This window comes from Calidris pugnax, unplaced genomic scaffold (assembly GCF_001431845.1).
Source record: "Calidris pugnax isolate Ruff unplaced genomic scaffold, ASM143184v1 scaffold211, whole genome shotgun sequence".
In the NCBI taxonomy this organism is placed as follows: Eukaryota; Metazoa; Chordata; class Aves; order Charadriiformes; family Scolopacidae; genus Calidris; species Calidris pugnax.
This window is the reverse complement of record NW_015091083.1, coordinates 1,239,743-1,262,087: the sequence shown is the minus strand read 5'-3', so window position 1 is coordinate 1,262,087 and position 22,345 is coordinate 1,239,743. Positions and strand designations below refer to the sequence as shown.

Here is a 22,345-nt window from a genome sequence, read left to right as displayed (position 1 = left end):
AAGATTTTCAGGTGGGCTGGGGGGGGGACAGGGACATAATGACAACTTGCTGGAGACCACGACAGCTCTTTCCCCAAAGGATACCCCACCCCAATCACCTTCACAGTCTACAGCATGACCTCATGCCCATGTGAAGAGCAAATCTCAGCGCCCTTCCCTCCCCACTGTCCCATAGCAATCCTCCCGGAGCACCAGCAGCAGCACCCTCTGGAAGGAGGACACAGCCATCAAGACGGTTTGTCGAGACCATCAAATAATAATTTACTGTGATTCAATCTGTGGCTTTGTACAGTTGCCGGGTGGGAGGAGGCCAAAGGAGGAGGGGTTGGGGAAAGAAAAAAAAAGAAAAAAAAGTCGTTTGCCGCAGGCTTGGGTGAAGTGCGAGATAGTCCTTGGAGGGGCTCATGCTCCCCCTGTCCTCTTCCTCCTCCTCCTCCTCCTCTCCCCCTCCCCCTATACTTCTCCCCTGAATCCGTTTGCTTCTTCCTTCGCTTCACCTCTTGCCTTGCATTCTGCACAGTGGGAACCTCTCCAAGACACGGTCCAGTCAGCTGAAACCAGAAGAGGACACTCATTAGCACCCATTCGCTGTCAAAACCAGTGAGAGCTGTTTCCATGACCCACCCCTGAGTTTGGGTTGACCCTGCTAGTGGCTACAGAGGGAAAGCAAAGGGCTAATCAAGTTTTGGAGGTCTTGACCTAGCTCAGCAAAGCACCCGCAACAAGTGTGGAGAGAGGCTGAGCCTATCTCCAGGGCATCTCACCAGGCCTTCTGCTTCTTTCAAACCTCGTTGTGGGAAGGGGCACTGTTCAGTGAGATCTTCCTCCTCCAGGGATGATGGGAACCATAAAGTGAGTCCAGGGCAAATGCAGCCAAATCTACTTGGCCACACACCCATCCTCCTCCTCCCCAAAACCCCGCGTGTCCTTGCCTTTTGTGCCCTGACCTTCCTCTCTCTCTGGCCACTGCAGAATAAGCTGGGATGTCTGGTTTCTAGTTTCTGCTCGAGCAGGAAAAGATGTGAGCAACTCACAGGGCACGCTCTCTTAACAGATGACAGTGTTTCCAAGAGACTTCTTCCCACCCCTTCTTGCCCCTCTTTTTGAAGGCACTGCCCATGGCGGTGCTGGCCACCGGGCTGTGACGAGGACCAGGCTCCTGGCAGTCAGTCTAGGGGAGCAGCAGCATCCACCGAGCCCATGCTGTCAGCTGGGAGCCGGAGCAGGAAACAAGCCCTGAGCTCACATCCCCATCCAGAGGAAAAGCTACGGAACATCTGGAGGACCTGAACATCTGGAAAGCCTCCTCTAGCAATGATAAGTGTGCTGGGCACAGCACTCAGCGTGGCCCCCAGGAGACATTGCACGCCTCGGCTGGGAGCGGAGGGGTGGGGTGCTCGGGTGGTTTTTTTGCTCATAGGAAGCAAACACTGCCAGCGTTTCTTCTTTTTTTTTTTCTTTTTTTTTTTTTTTTTTTTTTTTCTTTTTCGGGGAAGAGCTCTGCTGCACTCACAGCCTTTGGCTCAAAAAGCCATGGAGGAAAACCAGCTGCCCACCTCCACCTTCAGCAAAGACCCTCTAGACATGATGCGCGTCTCTTTAGGACTCCAGCAGTTGTGCTAAGGAGTGAAGGGCCAGTTTGGGTGCTCAACAGACTCCCCAAAAAACAGTAAGAGTAATGTTTGTGCAGGCTTTTCTCCCACACCCCACTCCCAGGTGTCCCTAGATGTACATCTCCCGAGTGCACTCATCCCCAGTTGCCTCTCTCTCCACTTCTGCCATGGAAGGAGCTGGTTACACAGCCAGATGTTCCCAGGGGTTTGGCTTAAGGCCACCCAGCTCACACAGAGACACCAATAGAAGCTCTTCCTCACTGCTATCCAGTGGGATTGCAATGATTTAAATAAATTCATCATTAAAAAAAGAAAAAAAAAAAAACAACAAGGAAATAAGCAGCAGAAAAACAGGCAAATGAACACGGAGAATCTGAAAAACACTGTTTCTGGCTCCAGCACACACAATTTATAAAAGCAAAACAGCCCCCTTATGGCTAATTCTCAACATTGCATCAGTTCCAAATATCTTGGGGGAATAATAAGGGGAAAACTCTTCTGAGGAACACTGTACTCTCACAGTGAGACAGGTCTGCTCTGAAGCTTTAGGACAAGGCATCTTATGTGAGTGCATTAGGAGGCAATGCACTCACCCAGCCCTTCAGCTGAACTCTTCTCGGGCCAGCCTGGTGAATGTGCAGCGAGTTGCACACCTCCAACACCAGCTTAACTCCCTCTCAGAGGGGCAGCATGGGAAGGAGTTTTCCCAGGAAAAGCCATGACAATGCACATATTTATTTTATTCAATTCTGTAGAATTTTGTTCCAAAAAAAATAAGGGGGAAAAACAAACAGCCCTTTCCTCCTCCACACTTCTTCAGGAAAGGGGGAATTTTGACTTACTTATGTTTTCACAGAAAAATGTTATTTCAGTCCAAAAGGTGCTTCATTAAAAAATACCCGCTACTGAAATTGTTTCTGCTGCATTTGTTTGCAGACCAATGCATCTGCAGTCACCTCCTGCCCCGCTTCACCCCTTCTCCTGCTCCCCAAACTCACCGTAGTCACGATATCACACATTTACAGTTCATGCAGCCGGGGCCGCTCTCATCGGGGGGATTCAGCTTGCGCAGCTTGTGCTGACGGATCTCCCGCACCAAGGTGTAAAAGGCATCTTCAACGCCCTGGAAGAAAAGCATCGCTTGAAGTGGCGTCCCCCTTCAAGAGGGGACAGTGGAGAGAAGAGAGGGCTTTGCTTCCCAGCTAGGTGTCCCTAGTGCTGTCTTCCAGCAGTGCAGGATGCAGAGCTGAAGGCACAAAACCAAGCTGGGATGACGAACGGGGATCTTAGTGTGGCCCCCAAACACTGAGCAAAATTGAATGAGCAACTAGGAGGCCAAGGAGCTCTTAAGTCCTTGAAATTCATCAGCTTCCAGCAGCCTGCATGAGGTCTATCACCCAAGAGAAAAGCTACCACTAGACCACTGAAAGTATCGGCTGCTCCACTTCCACCTTTGTGCTCTGGGGGCCCGACACGGCCTTCCAGCACTGGCATAGTCTGCATGTAGGTCTGCCAAAATAGACCATGGATGAGGTTAGCCAAGTCCCCTGAGCTTAGCTGACCTGCAGTGACTGTGGGGCTTATTCCAGGGCCTTGGAGAAAGCCCTGAGAAAGCATCTTCCTTTCACTGTTACCAGAACATGAATTAGCACTTCTCCAGAATGGAGGCTCAAGCCCACACAGGGGAGGGAACATCCTGATGGAGCATTTAGCCTTGAGGAAGCAACTAACCCTGGCCCTTGCACCCATCTGTCTGCAAGGTGGAGTTGGCCCATTCCTGCCTCTCCAGGAACAGCACTGGAGAAGAGAAGAAAAGGAAGATTTTGTTTAAAACCCTCCTCCTACCTGTCTGGTTTTGGCAGATGTTTCTATGTAGGGGATCCCATAACTCCGGGCCAGGTCCTGCGCTTGCCGGGTCTCAACTGTCCGGGCTGGTAGGTCACATTTATTTCCCACCAGCACCATGGGAACATCATCGGAGTCTTTCACCCTCTTGATCTGCTCCCTGCAAGAGTAAGAGGTGCAAAAGTGAAGGGGGAAAAGGCATCCCCAACAGCTTCTTCATCAAGAATTGACAGCTGTGCTTTGGTCCTGCCAAGTGCCTTGTGTTGAACCTTCAGGAGAACATAAATGACCATGGCACATGAGTAAACAGCAAAATAGCTAGGGCATTTTTGGAATGAAAACTAAATATACTTCTGCTCTTTAAATGCAACTGTTCACAAAACACAACTTGAAATTATGACAATCTACCTTAAGTCATGAGCTTAAGATAGTTTAAGCTAAATAAAAATGAATACTTAAGCAGTTACCTGTGTAACTCCCAATATTTTAGGATGAAATAATCCCCCTCAATGGGAATAAAAAAAGAAAAAAAAAAAAATCAGCTGCAGTCAGAATTTGCTGAGCTGATAAACCAGCTTTTGGCAGCCGTAACCTTTTCTGCAGATGCACAGGCAGTACTTGCTTCCTTTCAGTTTAGTTCAGGTCACTCAAAGTTGAGAAACCAACTGGGAAGCAAAAAAGCTGTAATGCTTGCTTCTTCATTCCAACATCAGATTTAAAATTAGGTGGGCGAGGATGAGATCTACCACTTCTAAAAATCTTAAAGGCCATTATGACCACAAACAATCCATTCAATTCCCTCCTGATAGATAATAACTTCCTTTGCCTAATAAATCACTTAACTTCAGATGCAAAAAAACAGCTCCTTTTTTTTTTTTAATTGCTCAACCACCCAAAACATTTAACATGGTTTTATTTAACTAATAAAAGCATTATTTAAAATGCTGATTTCTGCATTTTAATTGACTTCAAATTTCCATCCAAAAGCAGCTGGACATGTATCACACAAAAAAATCAATCATCTTTTGTAATGTAGTAGAAGATAGAAATGAGGTCTGACTATATGTATGATATGCCATAAAGCCACTTACATGTTCCGTGTTACATCCTGATCAGCAAATGCAAGTACTAAATTTAGTGCACGGGCTACACTTAGCTGAAAAGAGATACCTCCTAATGGTTACTAACCAGAGAGAGCCAGCGTTTCTCTGGGGAATATTCTTTTAAAAGTGCAAACACAAAGAGCACAGACGAAATGAGATGAAAGCCAGTGATTTACACCATGATTAAAACCAGGGCTTGAAATTGAGCCATCCTGCGAGTGATTCACAGGGACCAGCCCCAGCACAAGGATGAATGCTGCTGGATCCCTCAGGTGCTTTAGGAAAATCCCATCCTTTGTCCTCCAGTTCAGCTAAAACAAGCCGAATTAGTCCAACCATACAGTTATTACACTGAACAAGCCTGCAAGCTGCAGACTGAGACATCTCGACAGCTCGGAGCAGCGCCTCTGACTGCGGTGCAAGGATGGCTGTGCCTGTGCTCAGAGCTACAGGATCACCTGGGACCCAGGTTTATAAGGTTTATAATGAGGGACTGGGGTACATGGTCTCTTGGTGGGCAATGGACAGAGTGGGGACAGGCAGAACCATCTCTTGCATGGTCTGCAAGTGCCTACCATCACAGCCAAGCCTCAAAAAAAAAGAAAAAAAAGGCATAAAGCAGAGAGGAGCCCTCCCTAAGCTTGCACCAGGGTAACCAGGTAACCAGGAACCACTTATTTACATCATCTCCTGGGCTCTCCAGCTCCGCAGAGGTGATGGCAGCAGTGGGGAGAAGCAGGATGAGTAGCCTGGGTGCAGCCAAAGCAGGACAGCACCGGGATGGGGTCCCTGCTCTGCCACCGCCCCCGCGGTGAGCATCCTCTTGGGCAAGTCTCCTCGATGGGGCTGAGACTCTCCTCCTGCTCCGTCTTTGCCCCAGTTGAAACTGAGCTCCAACGGGCCAGGACCACCTCTCCCTGCAAGCGTGAGGCTGGCAGACCACAGCCTCGCCACAAGAGCTGCCAGAGGGGGAAACAGCCCTCCTTGCCCTTCCCAGCCTCCCCTCCCAGCTCCCGGACCCAGCAGAAGTCGCTGAGATCGATTGCACTAACAAAGCAATTCCATTAATTAGGGAGGGAAGGGAGGGGGTCATAGAGGATCAGCTCTCTCTTTAGTCACCATAAACACTTAAACATTACATTACTGAGTCCCCAAAGGCCACAGGCAATCCCTTCGGATGGGTTTTATTGGAGTCACTGACATTAGCCGTCTGCTCCTTCTCTTCCCTGGGGAATGGCCACTTGAGCTAATTGTCTTTGCTGGCAGCCAGTGATTCCACCACGGGGCCTGATCTAAAAGGGAGGGCAGGAGGGTGCAGCAGCAAGGCCTCTCCTTCGCACAGGGTAAGAGGGAAGAGGCCCTTCCCAGGGTACCAACCTGTACTGGTGAATATCTTCAAAGGACTTGGTGTTGTTGATGGCGAAGACGCAGAGGAATCCTTCCCCCGTTCTCATGTACTGGTCTCTCATGGCACTGTACTCCTCTTGCCCTGCGGTATCCAAGATGTCTAACAAGCAGGTCTCTCCATCGATGACGACTTGCTTTCTGTAGGAATCCTGCAGGCCAGGAGAGGGAGAGAAAGGGAGGAGGATCCATTAAGGGAGGGCTTGGGTCTGGCCAAGTGCAGGGATGTAGCAAGAGCATCCCTGGGAAGATGCCAGGTCACGCTCTGCCTGGGTTTAGCTCCCATTAAATAGCTGATTTAAAAATGGGAGGGAAAGAAAAAAGAAGAGGTTGAAAAAAAATAATAAGGAAAAAGGGAGCAGCTGAGCAGGTTTCCCACTCCTCTGGCAGAGCCACAGAGAAGACAGCCCCTGGCTTGCTCTCCTCATTCCCAGCCCTGCCTCTGTCAGACCAGGGACAGCTTTGTCTCTACCATACTGCACAGCCCTCGATAACCATTTTCCTAAGCTTTATTTAGTCCTGACTAATGCCTTCTGCTGCCGCCCTGCCCAGGTGCTAGAAGGGGGCACCCAGGAAAGGCAGCTCCAGCTAGACAGGGCTTCCAGCCACTGTCTGCGATCTGCAGGCCCAGAAGGTGTTTAAAATCACCTGGAAATCCAGCACCTCCAACGCATCCCTGGTTGGGCACCAGAGGCAATATGCCACCAGTAAGGCTCCAAACTGGGCTTGATCATAAACCTCTTCTTCAAACACCAGAGGAAAAAAAGTATCACGCTGTGAGGAGGGTGTTTCCCACAACCTGTCTGTGCCCAGAGGGCTCCAGAAGAGGTAAGGACTACCCAGGCACATCCTTTGAAGTTGGGGGTTTTCCCTGCAACAGAGGCAATAGCAACTTACTGAAGATGTGTGAAGGCCTGGAAATCACCCAGGGCATCCCTCAAAAGGTTTCATTTCAAGGCAGGTTCCTCAAAGCACACTGTTCCTCCCTACCATGCCTCTCCTTCCTTGTGCCCAGTCTCATCAGCAGGGATGCTGTTGGGGCAGCCCCTGCACAGGGGAACAGCCTCATCCCTCTCCAGTAGTGGTCCCCTGGGTATGGTGCAGCATCTTCAACTCTCGGCAAGAGAAAGAAGCCAAAGGTATGAAAAAGGTGCAAGTCAGCAAAATGACCACGACGGCGCTTTGCAGCCACTCACAGAGCCTACAGCTGCAGTTTAAAATTAATTCAAATGGCTGCTGCTCTTCCAATGACCACAACAATGTTATCAGATGAGCTTTGCAGGTCTGCAGACAAACAGCCAACGCAGCAAAGGTCACCGACAGGACCAGCAGCGGCACGGAAAGGGAATGGGGCCAGCGCAGCCTTCACCCTTTGGTTCATTACTGTAACAACGTCATCTACTGAGGCTAATTAAAGTCTTTCTTCACCTTGCGGACACGGCTGAAATCAGAGGAGGTAAGATCTGCTCTGCCACGACCTTCTGAGCCGTGCCTTCCCAAAAAGGGGACTGCTGACCCACCAGGAATAAGCATGGAGTGATGGGCTGGCTTCCAGCCAACTCCTCTGAAGGCAACTGGCTGGCTGCCCTGAGGGATGCGCTCCCATTTCTAATCAATAATGTATCCAGAGCCTCCTTGGTGCAAGGTAGAAGAGCACTGATTCCACCTCTGGGGTCCCAGTGCCTGGCAAGGACCAGTAAAGGGGACCCCAGTGCTTGCTCTGCCCAGCAGAGCATCCTCTCGGCACATGTGTTCACAATTAATTGTCAAATTCCCAAATACAGGAGGTATCACCAGCAGACAGCACACCTATGAAGAAGCAATCCCACACCTTTGCTCAGGCTATCAACAGGCTGACCAAAAGGCCAGCCAGCTCACTAACAAAGCAAAGGCATTAGCAGTCTTGCAGAGGATGCTTTGCTTCCCCTGAAGGAAGGGGAGAAGCTCTCCCCACCCTTGCTTTGTGTCCAGCTTCACCCGAACCCCTCCAGGGTGCTTGGGATGCCATCCCTGCCACCCTGCCGAGTGACCTGGCTGCTGCTGCAGGGGTAGCTGCCACCAGCCCACATGCCCAGCCACCAGCATCCTGCAGCCTCAATGCTCCTCTGCAGTCCCCCACGCCCTACCCCAACCTTCTTGCACAAGAGAAAGGGGCTGAACCCAGCTGTGAAGTGCCAGGTGTCAAAAACAACATCTGCTTGGAGTTCAGACTCAGGATCCTGGATGGATGCTGGGAGCACCCAATGTGTGCTGGGGGACCAGCCAAGAGGTCCATTTGTTAAATGCTATGGTCAGGATATGACTAGACGCTCAGGAAGCCCGTTACTAGGTGACTGTTAAAAGCTGAAGAAGCTTCTCAGGACAGTCTGACTCTTTACTCCATCCCTGCTCACTCGCTGTAGGACACTGCCAGAGACATAAGTTTCCCTGGTGCCTTGGCCCTCCTGTTCCCAAAATAAAGGTCTTAAGGGTCCTCAGCAGCCCACGAGCAGGCGTACAAGTGTGTGCTGTAACAGGTCGGCCAGCACTGAGTTCCAAAGCCAGAGGTTTGCACCAGTGAATCGGGAGGGCAGGAGGGGAGCAGGCAGGCGTCAGTCAGGGTCTCTGCCCCAGAGAGGCCACAAACTCACTTCTGCTCCCTTCCTGCCCTGGGGAGCATCTTCTCAGTGCACCCTGACCTGCTCCTGCTTGCCTTGACAGCACAGCCTGTGCTTGATTCATTGAAGTGATGGGTAAAGCCTTCACTCTGTGCACGTATACATTTCATTTTTCCCTTCTATCCTGTTCATTTCAGCATTGCTGTGCTGTTTGTTAGCAGGCTGAACAGTCGAGAGTCAGCTTCTGGGCATGATCCAAAGCAGCTTAGTCACAGGAGGGTGGTTTGTTGGTCACATTCAGATGGCTGGCAGGTAACTCTGTGCATCCTAAATCCCCATCAAATTATGCATAATTGAAAGGAGTCACCCTGGAATGAGTGAGAAGATGGCCAGGGTGGGAGAGATGTGGAGCATGACCCAGGGAGCTGCAAAAAGGTATCAGAGCTGGTGGGACCTGCAGTTGGAAAAGCACCAGAGGTGAGAGGGATGAAGAGTGGCTCATGGCTACTTTAGAAAGAGAAGAGGAGGAGAAGAGCAGAGTGAGGCTGGGGGAAGCAGGGGAGGAGAGCAGGCGTCTCCCAGGGCGCAGCAGGAGTGGGCAGGGTGAGGAGGGTGTGCTGGGAAATGCCATGCAAGGTTTACATTCCCCACTGCCTGTTTACATGGAGAAAATTCCCTGGAGGGTACATACAGAGGGCAGGCAGCTGGAGACAAAAAAAAATAGGATGCCAAAACCCAATACATCACTGGTCAGAGCTGCCTCTGCCCACCCGAAGGGCCAAGAGAGGATTCATACATGCAGATGTCTCCCCAGGGAGGCTGCTCTCCATCAGCAGCTCTTTGCTGAAAACAACCTGGAATGGGTTTCTAAGAAAAGCATATGATGCTACTGGTGATGAGCACATGAGAGAGGAAGAGCCGGGGAAGAAGGCAACTGCATCCATAAGCAAGGTGCAGCAATGAGACTCGAGAGCCCTTAAATTAAATTCCAGTCTCTGCCGCGGACTTTCTAGGTGACCTTGGCCAAATGATGTAATAGCACGTGCTTTTAAGTGCTTTCTCTCTTTCCCATCTGTAGGATTGTAAGACTACTTCAGCCTTTCTACCAAGCCTTGTCTTGCTTGTTTATTTAAGTTGTAAGCTCTTCAGGGTGGGGACTACACATACAACACCTACCAGAATAGATTTCTGATCCCAGCTGGGGCCCTTTTAGCCATTATAATAATAATAACTGCAGCAACCACAGCTGCATTTATACACATCTGGAAGAGAATCCTTTAGGACTGCAGACAGGAAGGTTATTGTCCAAGAGGCATGACAGAGCTGTAATTTGCCTTCCCAGGGTAGACTTATTCCTCATGCAGAGCAGCAGCTGCTGCCCACATCTCCCCCGAATGAAGGTGTAAGTCACACAGGGTGTAATTAGCATCTCACCAGCAATGGTGAAAGCAGTTGGAAAATGGAATATGTTTTTAAAAAGCAAAAGAAAAAATAATAGTGTAATGGAGATCGAAGGCCAGACCACGCCTCTGCACAGCCTAGAGGAGCACAGGGTCCCTGCCTGCTTCTCCAGGCAGGGTGCTGAGCGAGACAGGTCACTGCTACCACTCACACCGACTGTGCCACCCATACATCAACCACTACCTCCTCAAGATGGAGCAGAGGCAACACTCTGGGAACCACAACATTTCAGCTGCTCAGCATGTCTCGCTCAAACGACAGGACACACATAATACTAGCAAGCTCTGACAAAACCCATTTCAGCGGTGAATCTCAAAATATCCTGCATGAGAAGTCAATATATTTACTCTGATTTCACAGGAGGAGAAATGGAAGCGCAGGCACAAAATGGCTCTTCAATCCCAAACATTTAACCCCTCCCTACACTGTCATCTCATCAGAAAGGAGGACTTCTGTGCTACCTCTCAGCCCCTGCCCAGCTCTGCCTGCTTTTGCTGTCTCCCTCACCATCTCTCTTCAGCAGACACCACTGTCCTTCTGTAGGAGGCACAAGCCCGTCATTGTGACCTTCGCATATGCACGTAGTAACTCAGTAACAGGAACGTCCCTGCTCAAGTTCAGAGTTGAGACCAAGCCAAACACACTCCGGGTTGGAGGCAAGGTAGAGAAGAGAAAGAGGAAAACACACAGAAAGAGAACCCATGCCCAGAACCACTTACCTCTATCGTGGGGTCATACTCGTCAACGAAATGGTTCTGAATGAGCTGTATCGTCAAAGCACTCTTTCCAACACCACCAGCTCCCACCACCACCAGCTTATATTCGGTCATCTTCCAGCCGACCCCAGCTCAGGACTTCCAGGAGCACCACCACCTGCAAGGAGAAACATGGCCACCATGTTAGGAGAGGGGGTCCCTCCCGATCAGCAGGGCTGAGCAGTCAGCCCCCCTTTTCTGCCTGGAAAGGCAGAGATCTGCAAAGCACAGCCTCATCCCTTGGGTACTGAGCATTCCTGATGCTTCCTGCACATCCCAGGAGCATCTAAGTGCTGCAAGGTGGAGACACTGAGTTCTGGGATCTGGCACGTAAGACGGAGACGCCAAATTCTGCAAGGCAGAGGTGAAGGGATGCATCCCTTCAAGTTTTAATGGTCTTTTAAGTTGCTTGACTTCAGTAGAGACTGAGGATGGGACAAGGTAAACCCACTTCACTGCAATTCTGTACCACCCCTGAGCCACCCCTCACTCCTTGGAGTGAAAATCAGTGAGCCATCATCAGGGATGCAACATGCACTTAACGTAGCTTTATAAAATTGTCCCTGAAATTGCCACCGCAGGGTATTCTGCTCCAGGACCACCCTGGTGAGCATGGTCTGGAAACAGGAAGATGGTGGGATGACTTGTGTGTCCCAAGGGTCAAGGGCTTTCTTACCACCTTCCTACCCAGCACACTGACTATCCTGGGAATTTGGTCAGAGAAAATTACACTTATTCCAGTCTGTCAACCTGTACTCTGCCTCCAGAATCCACTGTCTTTCTTTTGGTTTTGTGGTCTGATGCTCTGGGGTCTCAAACATGAGATAGCCTCACCTAAACCCATGAAACTTGGACCAGAAGTACAGCATGGAACTGCATCATCCAGAGCTACTTAACCTAATACTCTCCACTAGTAAGGAAGGTTACTTTAAAATGTGCAAAATAATCCACCAAACTGAATACAAAACTATGTTTATCCTGTGATATGCTGCAATCCTTCAGCCTGATGGTCTGAAGGCAAACTTTACACATTCCCCAAGCAAACCTCAAGAGGTAAGGGAGCGTTACTGATAAGAAAAAAAAAGTACAGGCTGTGTAAATCAAAAGTAAACCCTAAAGTAACTGATTTAAGAAGTCTGGTTTTCTGAAAGTGCTCAGCATTGACTCTAATTTGCCTTATCTCAAACTGGCGATCCAAATTCAAGAGAGAGATTTGAAAGCCTTGGCCAGCGTGGTCTGGATGTCAACGCCCACGGGAGCAGGTAAGATGTTCCAGCCACGCCAAATACACTGTTAGCTCCATGTCTTCACCCTCAAGGCTGCGTTAAACCTCAGATCACAGAGCTGGTTTGAGACGGTGGCACATCCACACCCTCCACCCATCCTCAAGCTAGCGATGCCTCCCACTGTGCTGCCATCACAAGAGGGAGGATCACTGCAGAAGGAGCACCCCTGCCCCCATGAGACAAAGCTGGCATGCCCCTCAGGGGAGAAAGAGATGCTCTATAGGATCACAGAATCATAGAATGGTTGGAGTTGGAAGGGACCTTAAAGGTCATCTAGTTCCAACACCCCTGCCATGGCAAGAGACACCTCCCACTAGACCAGGTTGATCAAAGCTTGTGAATGAGAGGCTGCTCCTATTTGTCTATAAAGGGCCCCCCACTGCAACGTCACCTGTCCCTGCCCTCCCTTTAATCCTGACCCACAAGCTCTAAGACTAGGTTGCTATCACAGAAGGTGCTGCTTGGGAATGATGATTAGGGTCAGCAGGGGCAAATCACACTTCTCCAACACCATGTACTTCCCATGGCCCTTCAGCAGGAGAAAATTCATCTCCGCACACCTCCTCCCTTCAACTTCTGCTCCAACTCCAGTGAGAAAGAGGAACTTCAATTCAGGAAGATTACAAAACCCCGAAGGTTTAAATAGAAATCCACCCTCATTGGGCTGCAACCCCTGCCCACTGAAAGTCACACCAGGGTCAGACACTCATCCTCGGCCACCATCTACAAGCTCTGGGAAAGCCACCCGAAACGCAGCAGGTAGTGGGAAGACGAGCTCACAGTTGGCCCGGACGGTCCCCAATCAGCACAGCCTGCAACGCCACTGCAGATTAGACCCCCTCTCCCCCCGGCAGTTGTATCACACCACCCTCCTCACACCACCCTCCTCCCCAGGTTCCCCAGCCCTGCTGCCCAGACTCTGGTGGCTGGTACAAACTGTGCCCACAAAGGCCACTCTAGACCCAGGCTGCATCTGACGCATTTGCTAACGCAGCAGAGATCTAATGGAAAGCAGGCCAGAACTTTCTGCTTTCAATCCCCACCTGACTGCAACCTTAAACCACTCAGACAGTTCAATCATCCACTCGAGCTGGGAGCCGTCAGACACAACCACCTCCTGCCAAAGCCCTCCTTCTGAGCCGCTGTCTCGGTAGCGGGAAGGCAAACAAAGCTCATGCCGTCCCCAGCATCCAGGATCCTAAAGGAGGGCAAGGCAGAGGGTGCAAAAGAGCAACCAGAGCACAAACACAATGCCAAGGAGGACCTCTGGTTGCTATGCCGCTCCTCACTGCTGGCAAAGCTGAAGGTCATTAAACACAGTGGAAAAGCAGTGATGGTGGGGGGAAAGGAGGTGCAAATACCAAGATACCTTAGGTCTATACCTACCTGAAAGTGTCACTGCTTTCTAAAAATGTGATGTGCCTCTGTCCTGGCAGCCAAGGAAGAGATGCAGGTTGAAAGCAAGGCTACAGGAAACAACCTAAGTGATCACACTTATTGATTGTGCGCACAATGCTCTGCTCCCATTAATGCCTGCCTTCACATATATGAACTTCTCACATACACTGCTTCTCAGGAACAAGAGAAATCCCCACCCCACACTTCTCATCACTCTCAGATGGGAAGAGACAATTACCATAAGGGACAGTGAAATGGGGACTGAGGAGCAAACACACACTGACTGTCTCCACCAACACTGCTGGTCAGAAAGGGATCACTCCTGCAGCAGAACCTCTTCCCAGCTGAACACAGAGGGGTTTTGAGGGTCTGAAGAAACTCTGCAACCAGCTCCCATCTTTCATTCAGAGCAGGGAGATCTGCAACCCCCTAGCATAACACACAGCAGCTGCAAATAAAGGCCCACAGTGGCCACAATGGACCTTGCTCTGCATCTGGTGCTGATGATGGAGCAGCTGCTGTGATGATGCTCAAGGGGAACCACACAACCACCCAGGTCTATGGAACTTGCTAAGGCAATGAGAAAAGCCTAGACCCAATCTGGGGAGAATACATGAGTCCTCAAGGAGGCAGTCATCCCTCGAGATCGCCCCAGTGTAAGGTATTGCTTGGCCTATCCCTTCAGAAGACCCCCGCCCCCCAGACCATACAGCCACACCAGCCTCCTGGTCCACACTGCAGCAGGAGGTGGTTACTCACAGCAGCTCAAGGGTCCTCCTCTGCTCTAAAACCCAGCTGAGCTGCTGAGCTCCACTGTGCAGCAGAGGCAGGAGAGATTCTGCAGCTTGCAGAGGATGGTGAGCCCAGCCCACCCAACTGCTTCATACCATCACTGCAAAATGTGTCCTAATGTAGAGCGAGAGCGTGGGGAATGATGGACAGCTCTGGGCGTGAGAGCTGCCTGAATTAATGTGTGCTAAAATCACTGTTCAGATTAGCTCGCTTCCTTTCCCAAAGGATCCATGATGCAAGCTCTTCGCAGGGAGCATGCAGACCCCGCCGCTCATCAGAGCACACAGAGCAAATGCCACAGGGAGCGAGAGCCTGGCCAAGGGCTGCAGGGAAAGCGGGGATTTCCATACGGCCAAGATTTGTTACAGAGCTGGGCAGCTGGTCTCATCCCTAAGTTGACCTTACCAACACCATCTCATAGCTCCCCATCACACTCTTTGCTCCTCAACACAGGAAGAGCAAGGCTGCTCATGGGTGCATGCACAGGTTTTGATGCAGGGGTGGCTGTTCCTCAATGCCACATGAACATCACCACCACCACCACATGGGCTGGTCCAACAGCCATCCCAAAGGCAATGTTTCTGGCTCTCCTAAAAAACAGAGACAAGGAAGAGAGAGTAGGGCTCCTGCCGGAGAGATGGTAACAGACACCCCAAGTTTTCACACTTAGTCTGGGGAGACACCAGGCAGAGGTCTACAGCCTGTTGGTTTTTGTGAAAGCTTCTCCTGATGTGAGGATTTCCAGAGGAGGATAAATAAGACTTTCTAAGAGTTTCTATTTCTCAGCAGCTAACACAGAGCCCAGACAGAGCTGACCACAAAATAACAGAAGGAAACATGAAAGCACAGCCTCCCAGTCCCACACTGAGCAGGAACAGAGCTTCTTCCATCCTCTGCAAGCTCTTCAAAATCTGAAAGCCTGACCCAGGTCGCCGTCTGGTGTTTTCCCTGCCTATCCAGATTTATCACCTCCGGAGCAGTCAACTGTTGCACCCCGCCAAAGCCACGCAGGCCTGTCCAACAGACAGCTGAGCGAGACGGTGAGGAGGAGAGCCTTTCAGGAGCACCATCCAGGAAGAGGAGGGCTGGGATCCATGTGCCAAGCCAACAGCCCCAGCGTGGAGCCGGAGCTGCTGCTGCTGTATTTCCTGACCTCGTGGATTTTCTCCTGTAGTGAGAGGGCTCCTGGCTCACGTTCAAAGCTGTCTAGGAAAGCCTCGCCGAGTGCTTCCGCCTGGCAGCAGCAGCTGCTCCCAGCCCAGTAGCTGAAGCCATGCAGCTCCAGCAAACAAGAAACATCTGCCAGCCTTGTGCAGGAAGCCAGGAGAGCAAGCACCCAACCCCAAGTGGGCACTAGCATCCTAGCTTTGACTTGCAGGGAGAGGATGAAGGTGCAGGTAACAGCAGAAGGCACATCTCCTCATCTTCTCCCCAGCCTGTGCTTGCAGGACAGCACGGAGGCTTTGCCTGCAGAAGTGAGGACCAAAATACTTGGCACAAGATTTCAGAGGGTTCAGACCTAAAGCAGGTGTAGGCATCAAGGTTACAGGTGCTACCCAGAGACCCAGCTGTGTCCTGCAAAGAACAACCTGACATTCTTCATGGTCCCTCTTCTTCAGCACAGAGCGTCATCTGCAGGGGGACAGGTAGTTTTGGGGACCCGACGGTGAAACCTCCAGAAATTCACTCAGCGGAAGCAGAGATGAGGAACTCAAGGTGCTTGGTCCCATCAGTACGTCCCATCGCATCATCACAGTTTCAAGAAAAACTCAGATATCAAGTGAAAGGGATTTGTAGTGTGTTTCCAATGCATTCACCATGAAGGAGGCTCTGCCACCCTTTCAACAGGATCACTGAAGGAGCTTTCTCTGGGTCCTCCCTTTCCTCCTGTTGCCTTATTTCTCCCCCCGGGATGGACACCAAGCCACAAGGCAGATTTTTGCGCAGCACTGCACTCAGGCCAGCCACAACAGAAATTTTACAACTGTTCATCACTGAACATGTACCCTCTACCTGTCCATTGGGAGCCTCTCCATTTAAAGGCATCAGAAGTCAGTTTCACCTCTGCGCATCTCTTTGGACATGTCTCACATTGGGCGCCCTTTCCTCCAAAAGTCCTGTCTGCAGGATCCAAAGAGCCCTTAAGACCACCACTGTCACAGTGTTTGATTTTACTTCCCTTCGGCAGAGATGCCCTGAAGGCAGAAGTGATCTGCAGTCCTCTAGAAGAACAACGCTCATCTCAGCCTTTTACTGGCAGCCCTCCGCACCCACAGGCCAGGAACCCTACTCTGTGATTTTAGGACACTGACAAGGCAAACCTTGCTGGCATGGTCACCTCAGTGACTGGCCAGGCTCCTCCGTCTGCTCACACACAAGACTCTCACCAATGTCACAAAATACAGCCCCTGGAGGAACTGAAGAAATCCCTCCAGCAGTGTGAAATGCCACCTTTTGTTTTCACTTCAGGGTCAAAATGCCAATGTTCTTCACAGCCTGCCCAGCCTGAAAGAGATTAGGGAAATGGGGCTGGCACGCTGCTGCTCTGTTACAAATCACAGCCTATCCAATGCTTCATTTTAATTTACTTGTTGCTTTTTAAATTAACAAGTGGGCTGCAAATCTAACCCAACGTGCTTGTTGTCGTCTTGCTGGCTGCGTACCCGCCAACTCAGACAATGCAGCCCACAGATGAAAAAAGAGAGAAGGATGCCAAAGATGGAATGAAAGTTGCAAATGGTGGCCCTGCTTTGGAAAAACAACTTGGAGATAATAAAAGCCTAAGAGGAAAAGAATGGCTTTTTCCATCCTCTGCAAGCTCTTCAAGTTCTGAAGGAAGAGGCAGCCTGTCCCAAGAGACTGAGCACAAAAATACTGCTCCAGAGGAAAAAAGGAAAAGGGGTAAGGAATGACATAACGTAGGAGGCTCAGAACAGAGGCATGCATTCAAGGAGAAACCTGGGAGGATGAACAGCAGAAAGCTGCAGGCAGGTTCAAGGCACAGGCAAGTCTGGGAGAGAGGGATTGCCTCTCCACTGCAGCCATAAACGTGTCCCAGCAGCAAGGTGCAAGCCATGGCTTTACACAAGGTCTGGAACAGGCACGGACGGGTCCTTGTACTGGGCCCAGCCCTTGCAGTTTCCAGTTGAAGCACCTCGGGCAACACAACCCCTCTGCCAGAGACTACCCAACCACAAAGGGCTTGTGAAGTCTACGCTCGTCTTCCCTCTACAGAAGAGATGGAAGGACAAAGGAAAACAGGATAGTGGCATCTCACCAAAGGTGCTGTCCGTTTTCTGTTCCCTAGCTCCTGCTACAGCTGTCTGATACTAGAGTCAAAGACAAAGCTGTGCAAACACCAGCTGTCAGCAGTAAGTGGGTCTGGCTACGCTGTTCTTGCTTTCCTTCTCAAATAATAAATGTTCTTAATAAAGTTCTTTGTTGCCAGCTTCATCTAAGAAAAACATCTGGCAGGCAGCTACACCTAAACCACCCAAACAACCTACACAAGTCAGTAGCACAATAACCCCGAAGAACAAACCAGCTACCCAAGAGCTTTCCCTCTGGATGAAGGAATTGCTCCCCCAGCAAATACAGGCCACCAAAATTACTATACTCCAAAGAAAGATTAGCAGGCCCCTTATCTCAAGAGCTTAAAAAACCAGGTCTGCTCATGCCCATGTGTGCAGCACCATGAACGTGGCCTGGGGAACAGCATGCCATCAGGAAGCTCTGGCAGGTTCTGGACCATACTTACGAGTCATGGTGGGATCTTCACCTCCCACCATCACCACTCTACCCTTCTCCCTGAAAGCAAGGAGACTGTCCCACCATAGTCTCTGCAGAAGAACCCATGTTCCAATCTAATTCCCGCAGAGAGAAAGCACGCTGCTCTGCAGGTTACTTGCTGTCACTCCATGGAAAGGTCTGAGGGAAACAAGCAAGCAAATGATACATCCCACCTCACTGGCTGAACACAGATACTTAAAAAAAAATCACACCAGATGGGAGAGACCACCTGGGCTAGCACCCAAGCCACTAGCTGAAAACACCAGTTGTCTGAATCTGGCAGGGCCAGCGGCTCGAAGAAATCAAAGGCAGTTTTTAAATTATGCCTGTGATTTATGATCTAACGCTTAAGTGCTGTTTGAGACTCTAGATGAGCAAGAGTAGCCTGCGTAAGGAAAGAGGAGATTGGAGTTTTGTCTGAAAGGCTGGTAAAGGTGGATGCATGAAGGCACAAACACCACCACAAAGCAAGCTGGGACAATAGAGGAGACAGTTAAATAAAAACTGAGCTCTTATCTTGCAGCCAGGACTTAGGACCGAGTGTTGACTCTGCCAATGCGTGTGGGAAAGCAGCGTGGGGGAGGAAAAGCTCTCTCTAATGCCGCGATGCAGAAGACTGCAAACTGCCAGGGCTCCTCCGCTTTCATCTCCTCTCCAGCCTCCCAGCGCCAAGCAGGTGGTTCAGAGGCAGACGCTTCCCTGCCTGGGCTGGCAGCTCTCCACCTCGCCCTGGAAAAGAGACTTCTCCCAGCCCTCCCGGCCTTTTTTCAGAAAAACAAATGAAGAGCATACTCTGTGCAACGGGGAGGCCAAGGCAGCGCTCAAGAGAAGAGGCAGCTTTTAACCTTCCTCTGCGTTAAAATCCCGTCTATAAATATAAATGGGGTGGGTGAAAGGCAGCGTGATGTACCTTGAGCATATGAAGAGACAGACAAGTACCCAGGAAAGTTTAAAACAAGACCCACATTACAGATGATAATAACTATAGCTGCTAAAATGTGTGGTAGGCAACCACGAACCTAGGCTCTGTGCAATTTCTTGACTTGCTACACTCAGTAAAAAAATTTATTGATTTTCCCACAAGATATGAGGTGCAATGAAGTAGAATTTTGGACCAGAGAAGTACGCTGCACCAGTGTAAGTGGATCTCTGTAATTACAGCTATTAACAGGGACAAAGAACATCAGGCTTTGGGGCAAATGCTGCCCAATAATGGGATGGGATTACAAGAGAAGTCGTCTCCAGACTGGTTTCTTAAGGTACCTGGTGTCTTCTCCTGGGTCTGCTTAGAGATGCAAGCTGCCGGGGAAAGGTCCAGCCTCTCCCAGGACCCGGCAGTCCTGCCATCACACTATGGCAGGTCGCAGCCCCCTGGCTCTCTGCTGCAACAGCATAAGAAGGGACAAATTCAGATCTCGCCACCGAGCTGCAAGAGATAGAGCACCCAGTGCTAGAGCTGGGGTTGGTGGCCACGCGTGCACAGAAACACCTTCCTCCTCCTTGCACAGACAGGCAAGAGGATACAAACAAGACAAATGGCTGGACCAAAGTTATCAATGGGTGGTAAAGCTGGGAACTAAGTTCAGGCAATGTGATTTCCCATCCAGGATCTTCACATGAAACAAAAAGCTCCCAGTAGAGGTTTGGGATGGGAAAGCCGTTGGTCTCCTGCTGGGTCTTTGTGTTGGGCTGTCAGAGCTGGCAGCTCCCCCCCAGCCCAGCTTCCCTGGGCAGAGATGGCTGGGGAGGCAGTGTACATCAAGCAGGAAAACCCAGAGTGCTGCAAGAGGCGCCCTGCTCTCCAATTATCTTAATGAAATCACAACTGGGTCATGGCACAGGCGGTCAGCAGAGGGGCCGATGCTCTGATGCACAGATAAGCAGCGGGAGATGCAGGTAGGGCTGGAAGAAGAGGGGCAGGCTGAGCACCGCTGCTGTTTTCCCCACTTGAAGCCCAGCTACAAGAAAGGGGGAAGCCACCGGTACAAGGTGGCCCTGCACATCACTTAAAAAAAGCACCAGTCTCAAACTGAGCACCACCAATGCATATCAGGCAAAAAAAATGTACCTCACAGTCAATAAATGCATTTCCCCTCTAAGATTTCCTTTCTCCTCTCCCTCCCTGTGCCTCCCAAACAACCGCTGACAGGGAAAAATTAGGAAGCTGGTTTCAGGAAACACATCCAAGACATTTTCACTGAGAAAAATTTACAATGGAAGCAGGTTTGGCTGTTCAGCTTCCTGCTTGCTCCAAATCCTAACAAATTTGTATTTTTACAGCAAATAAATGGATAAGGATACAGGGTACTTGCAGCTGGGAAGTTTCAAGAATTGTTTTGATAATGCTTTTAGGTTTTTTAATGTTTTCTTTTAATGTTAAATAGATAAGAGACTCTTTTAAAGGCCAGGTTTTGGAGCAAAATAATATGACAAGAGTATCGGTGACCTCCAGTCCTCAGGAGCGAAACAGTGCATGCAGCATGTGTCTGTCGCACCACAGCTCCTGCAGCATAAAGGTCCAGACAGCGAGCCAGCGGCACTGGCATCGGGTAGAAAGAGGTGGAAGCTGTTGGCCAGCAGCAAAAAGTAGACAAAGGGGTATCTTGGGACAATAGGAGCCTTGTCTGTTCCTGCCAATGCATCACCCACCCTCTAGATAACTAACCAGCCCCACAGAGGAGAAAGGTCCTCTTGTCTGGGGGCGGCTCAAGTTCCCCTACGAAGAAGAAACACAGAGGAGTGAGAAGGATCTGTCTCTGCAGGGACAGCCAGCTCCAGCTGGGTTGAACTCAGAAAGGCATATCTTGGGGTACCCTTTGGTTAGTACCCAACTTCCCTGGACAGCACCTAGGATCTTGCACCAGAAGGGGAAAAGTAGCGTCAACAGCCATCTGTCCTCTGTCACATGTGGTGTATCACAAACCACTAATTATATCCTCTAAAGTTTTATCTTTTCCAGGGAAAAGTGATACAGCATCCTTTCCCCCCTTATTTTTCAATACAGAGGGTAGAGCAGCACAGGTGCAATAGTGTCATCTCTGCAGGCTAGTTATGGGCGAGGGACAGTCCAAGTTGGGATGAGGGAAGAAGAATCATTTTCCTTCTTGCTTTTCCATTCCCAGTGGGACACCAATAAAAGCTGCTCATACAGTTCCTTCTAAGGCACAACTCAAGGGAACAGCTTGAGTGACCCCAAACAGCCAAAATCAGATACTTCCAGAGTACCTCCTTCATTAGTAAGCCACTTAATTTACATGATCAAACATACTGATCATCCTTCTGCGTTCATTTAGCCCTTGCAGCACCTTTGCAGGCACACACCCTTATTTATTAGCTGAGCAGGGATGAAGGGGAAGAAGGCACCACAGCAAAAAGCAGATCTGCAGGGCTCTCTTTAGCAAATCTGGGAGAAGAAGCTCGGAAAAATGTATTAGAAGAGCAAGCAGTGGGGAATCTTAGGGAGCCAACAACAAGGGGGCACCAGGAAGAGGCGATAAAAGGAAGAGAACGGGCACCTGCTGCTGGGACCCTGTCCCTGCTCTCCTTCCCAGTGGGACATGTTATTAGCAGGGTGACACAATGCTGTCACAAGCATGAATATGCATCAGTCATTATGCAGCAGATATTCAGGGGCACAGTGCTATTTACAGACCTGGCAGCTGCAACCTAGAGGGACAGGGACACCAAGCATGGCTGCCAGAGAGCTCTGGAGAAGACCTCCTGCAACAGCCAAGGTGAATGAATTAGTCGCAACCAGGTCTGAAGCCAGGTAGAGCCAACCAACACACTGTGTGTGCAATAAGGAGCAACCATCACACAACAGTGACAGAAACAGGGGTCCAAAGTTTATGGCGTGATATTTACATTTGGATCAGCAGACTTTGCTAAATTTGGGTCTTGGATTACCCAAACCTCACTTTCCTGTTCACAGTAAATCTCAGCCACAATAGGCCTGTTAATGTGATGCTCATGTCCGCTCCCTCTGCAGCAGCCTGGAGCTTTAAAAAAATCCAAGTAAAAAAATCCAATGTTGCTGTGGGTGGGTTATTTAAATGCATCACTGTCACAGCACAGACCTGCTGTAAATAAGACTGGAGATGTACAGATTACACAGCTCTCCATACTCAAATGGGAAGAATCTCCCTCTTTTGGCTCTGGAGCAACAAAGGGACAGTGCACGGGGACTCATCCTGTCTGTCCTGCAAGCGTCACAGCATGGATGGAGAAGACATGCTCCTTCAACTCCAAGTAGCCTCCATGCAGGTTCATGTACACGTGGCGTAGCAGATCAAGGAAATAGTA

The 22,345-nt window shown here is 50.1% G+C and overlaps 1 protein-coding gene across 1 annotated transcript; it reads right to left on the bottom strand.

The window, feature by feature from the left end:
- Positions 1–236: 236 nt before the first annotated feature.
- Positions 237–10,896, bottom strand: HRAS (Harvey rat sarcoma viral oncogene homolog). Its single transcript, XM_014957688.1, has 5 exons — positions 10,743–10,896; positions 5,939–6,117; positions 3,459–3,618; positions 2,612–2,736; positions 237–551 (listed from the first exon to the last, which is right to left on the bottom strand). The coding sequence occupies exons 1-4, from the start codon at positions 10,851–10,853 to the stop codon at positions 2,617–2,619; spliced, it is 570 nt and encodes a 189-aa protein (XP_014813174.1). The 5' UTR covers positions 10,854–10,896; the 3' UTR covers positions 237–551; positions 2,612–2,616.
- Between the last annotated feature and the right edge of the window lie 11,449 nt (positions 10,897–22,345).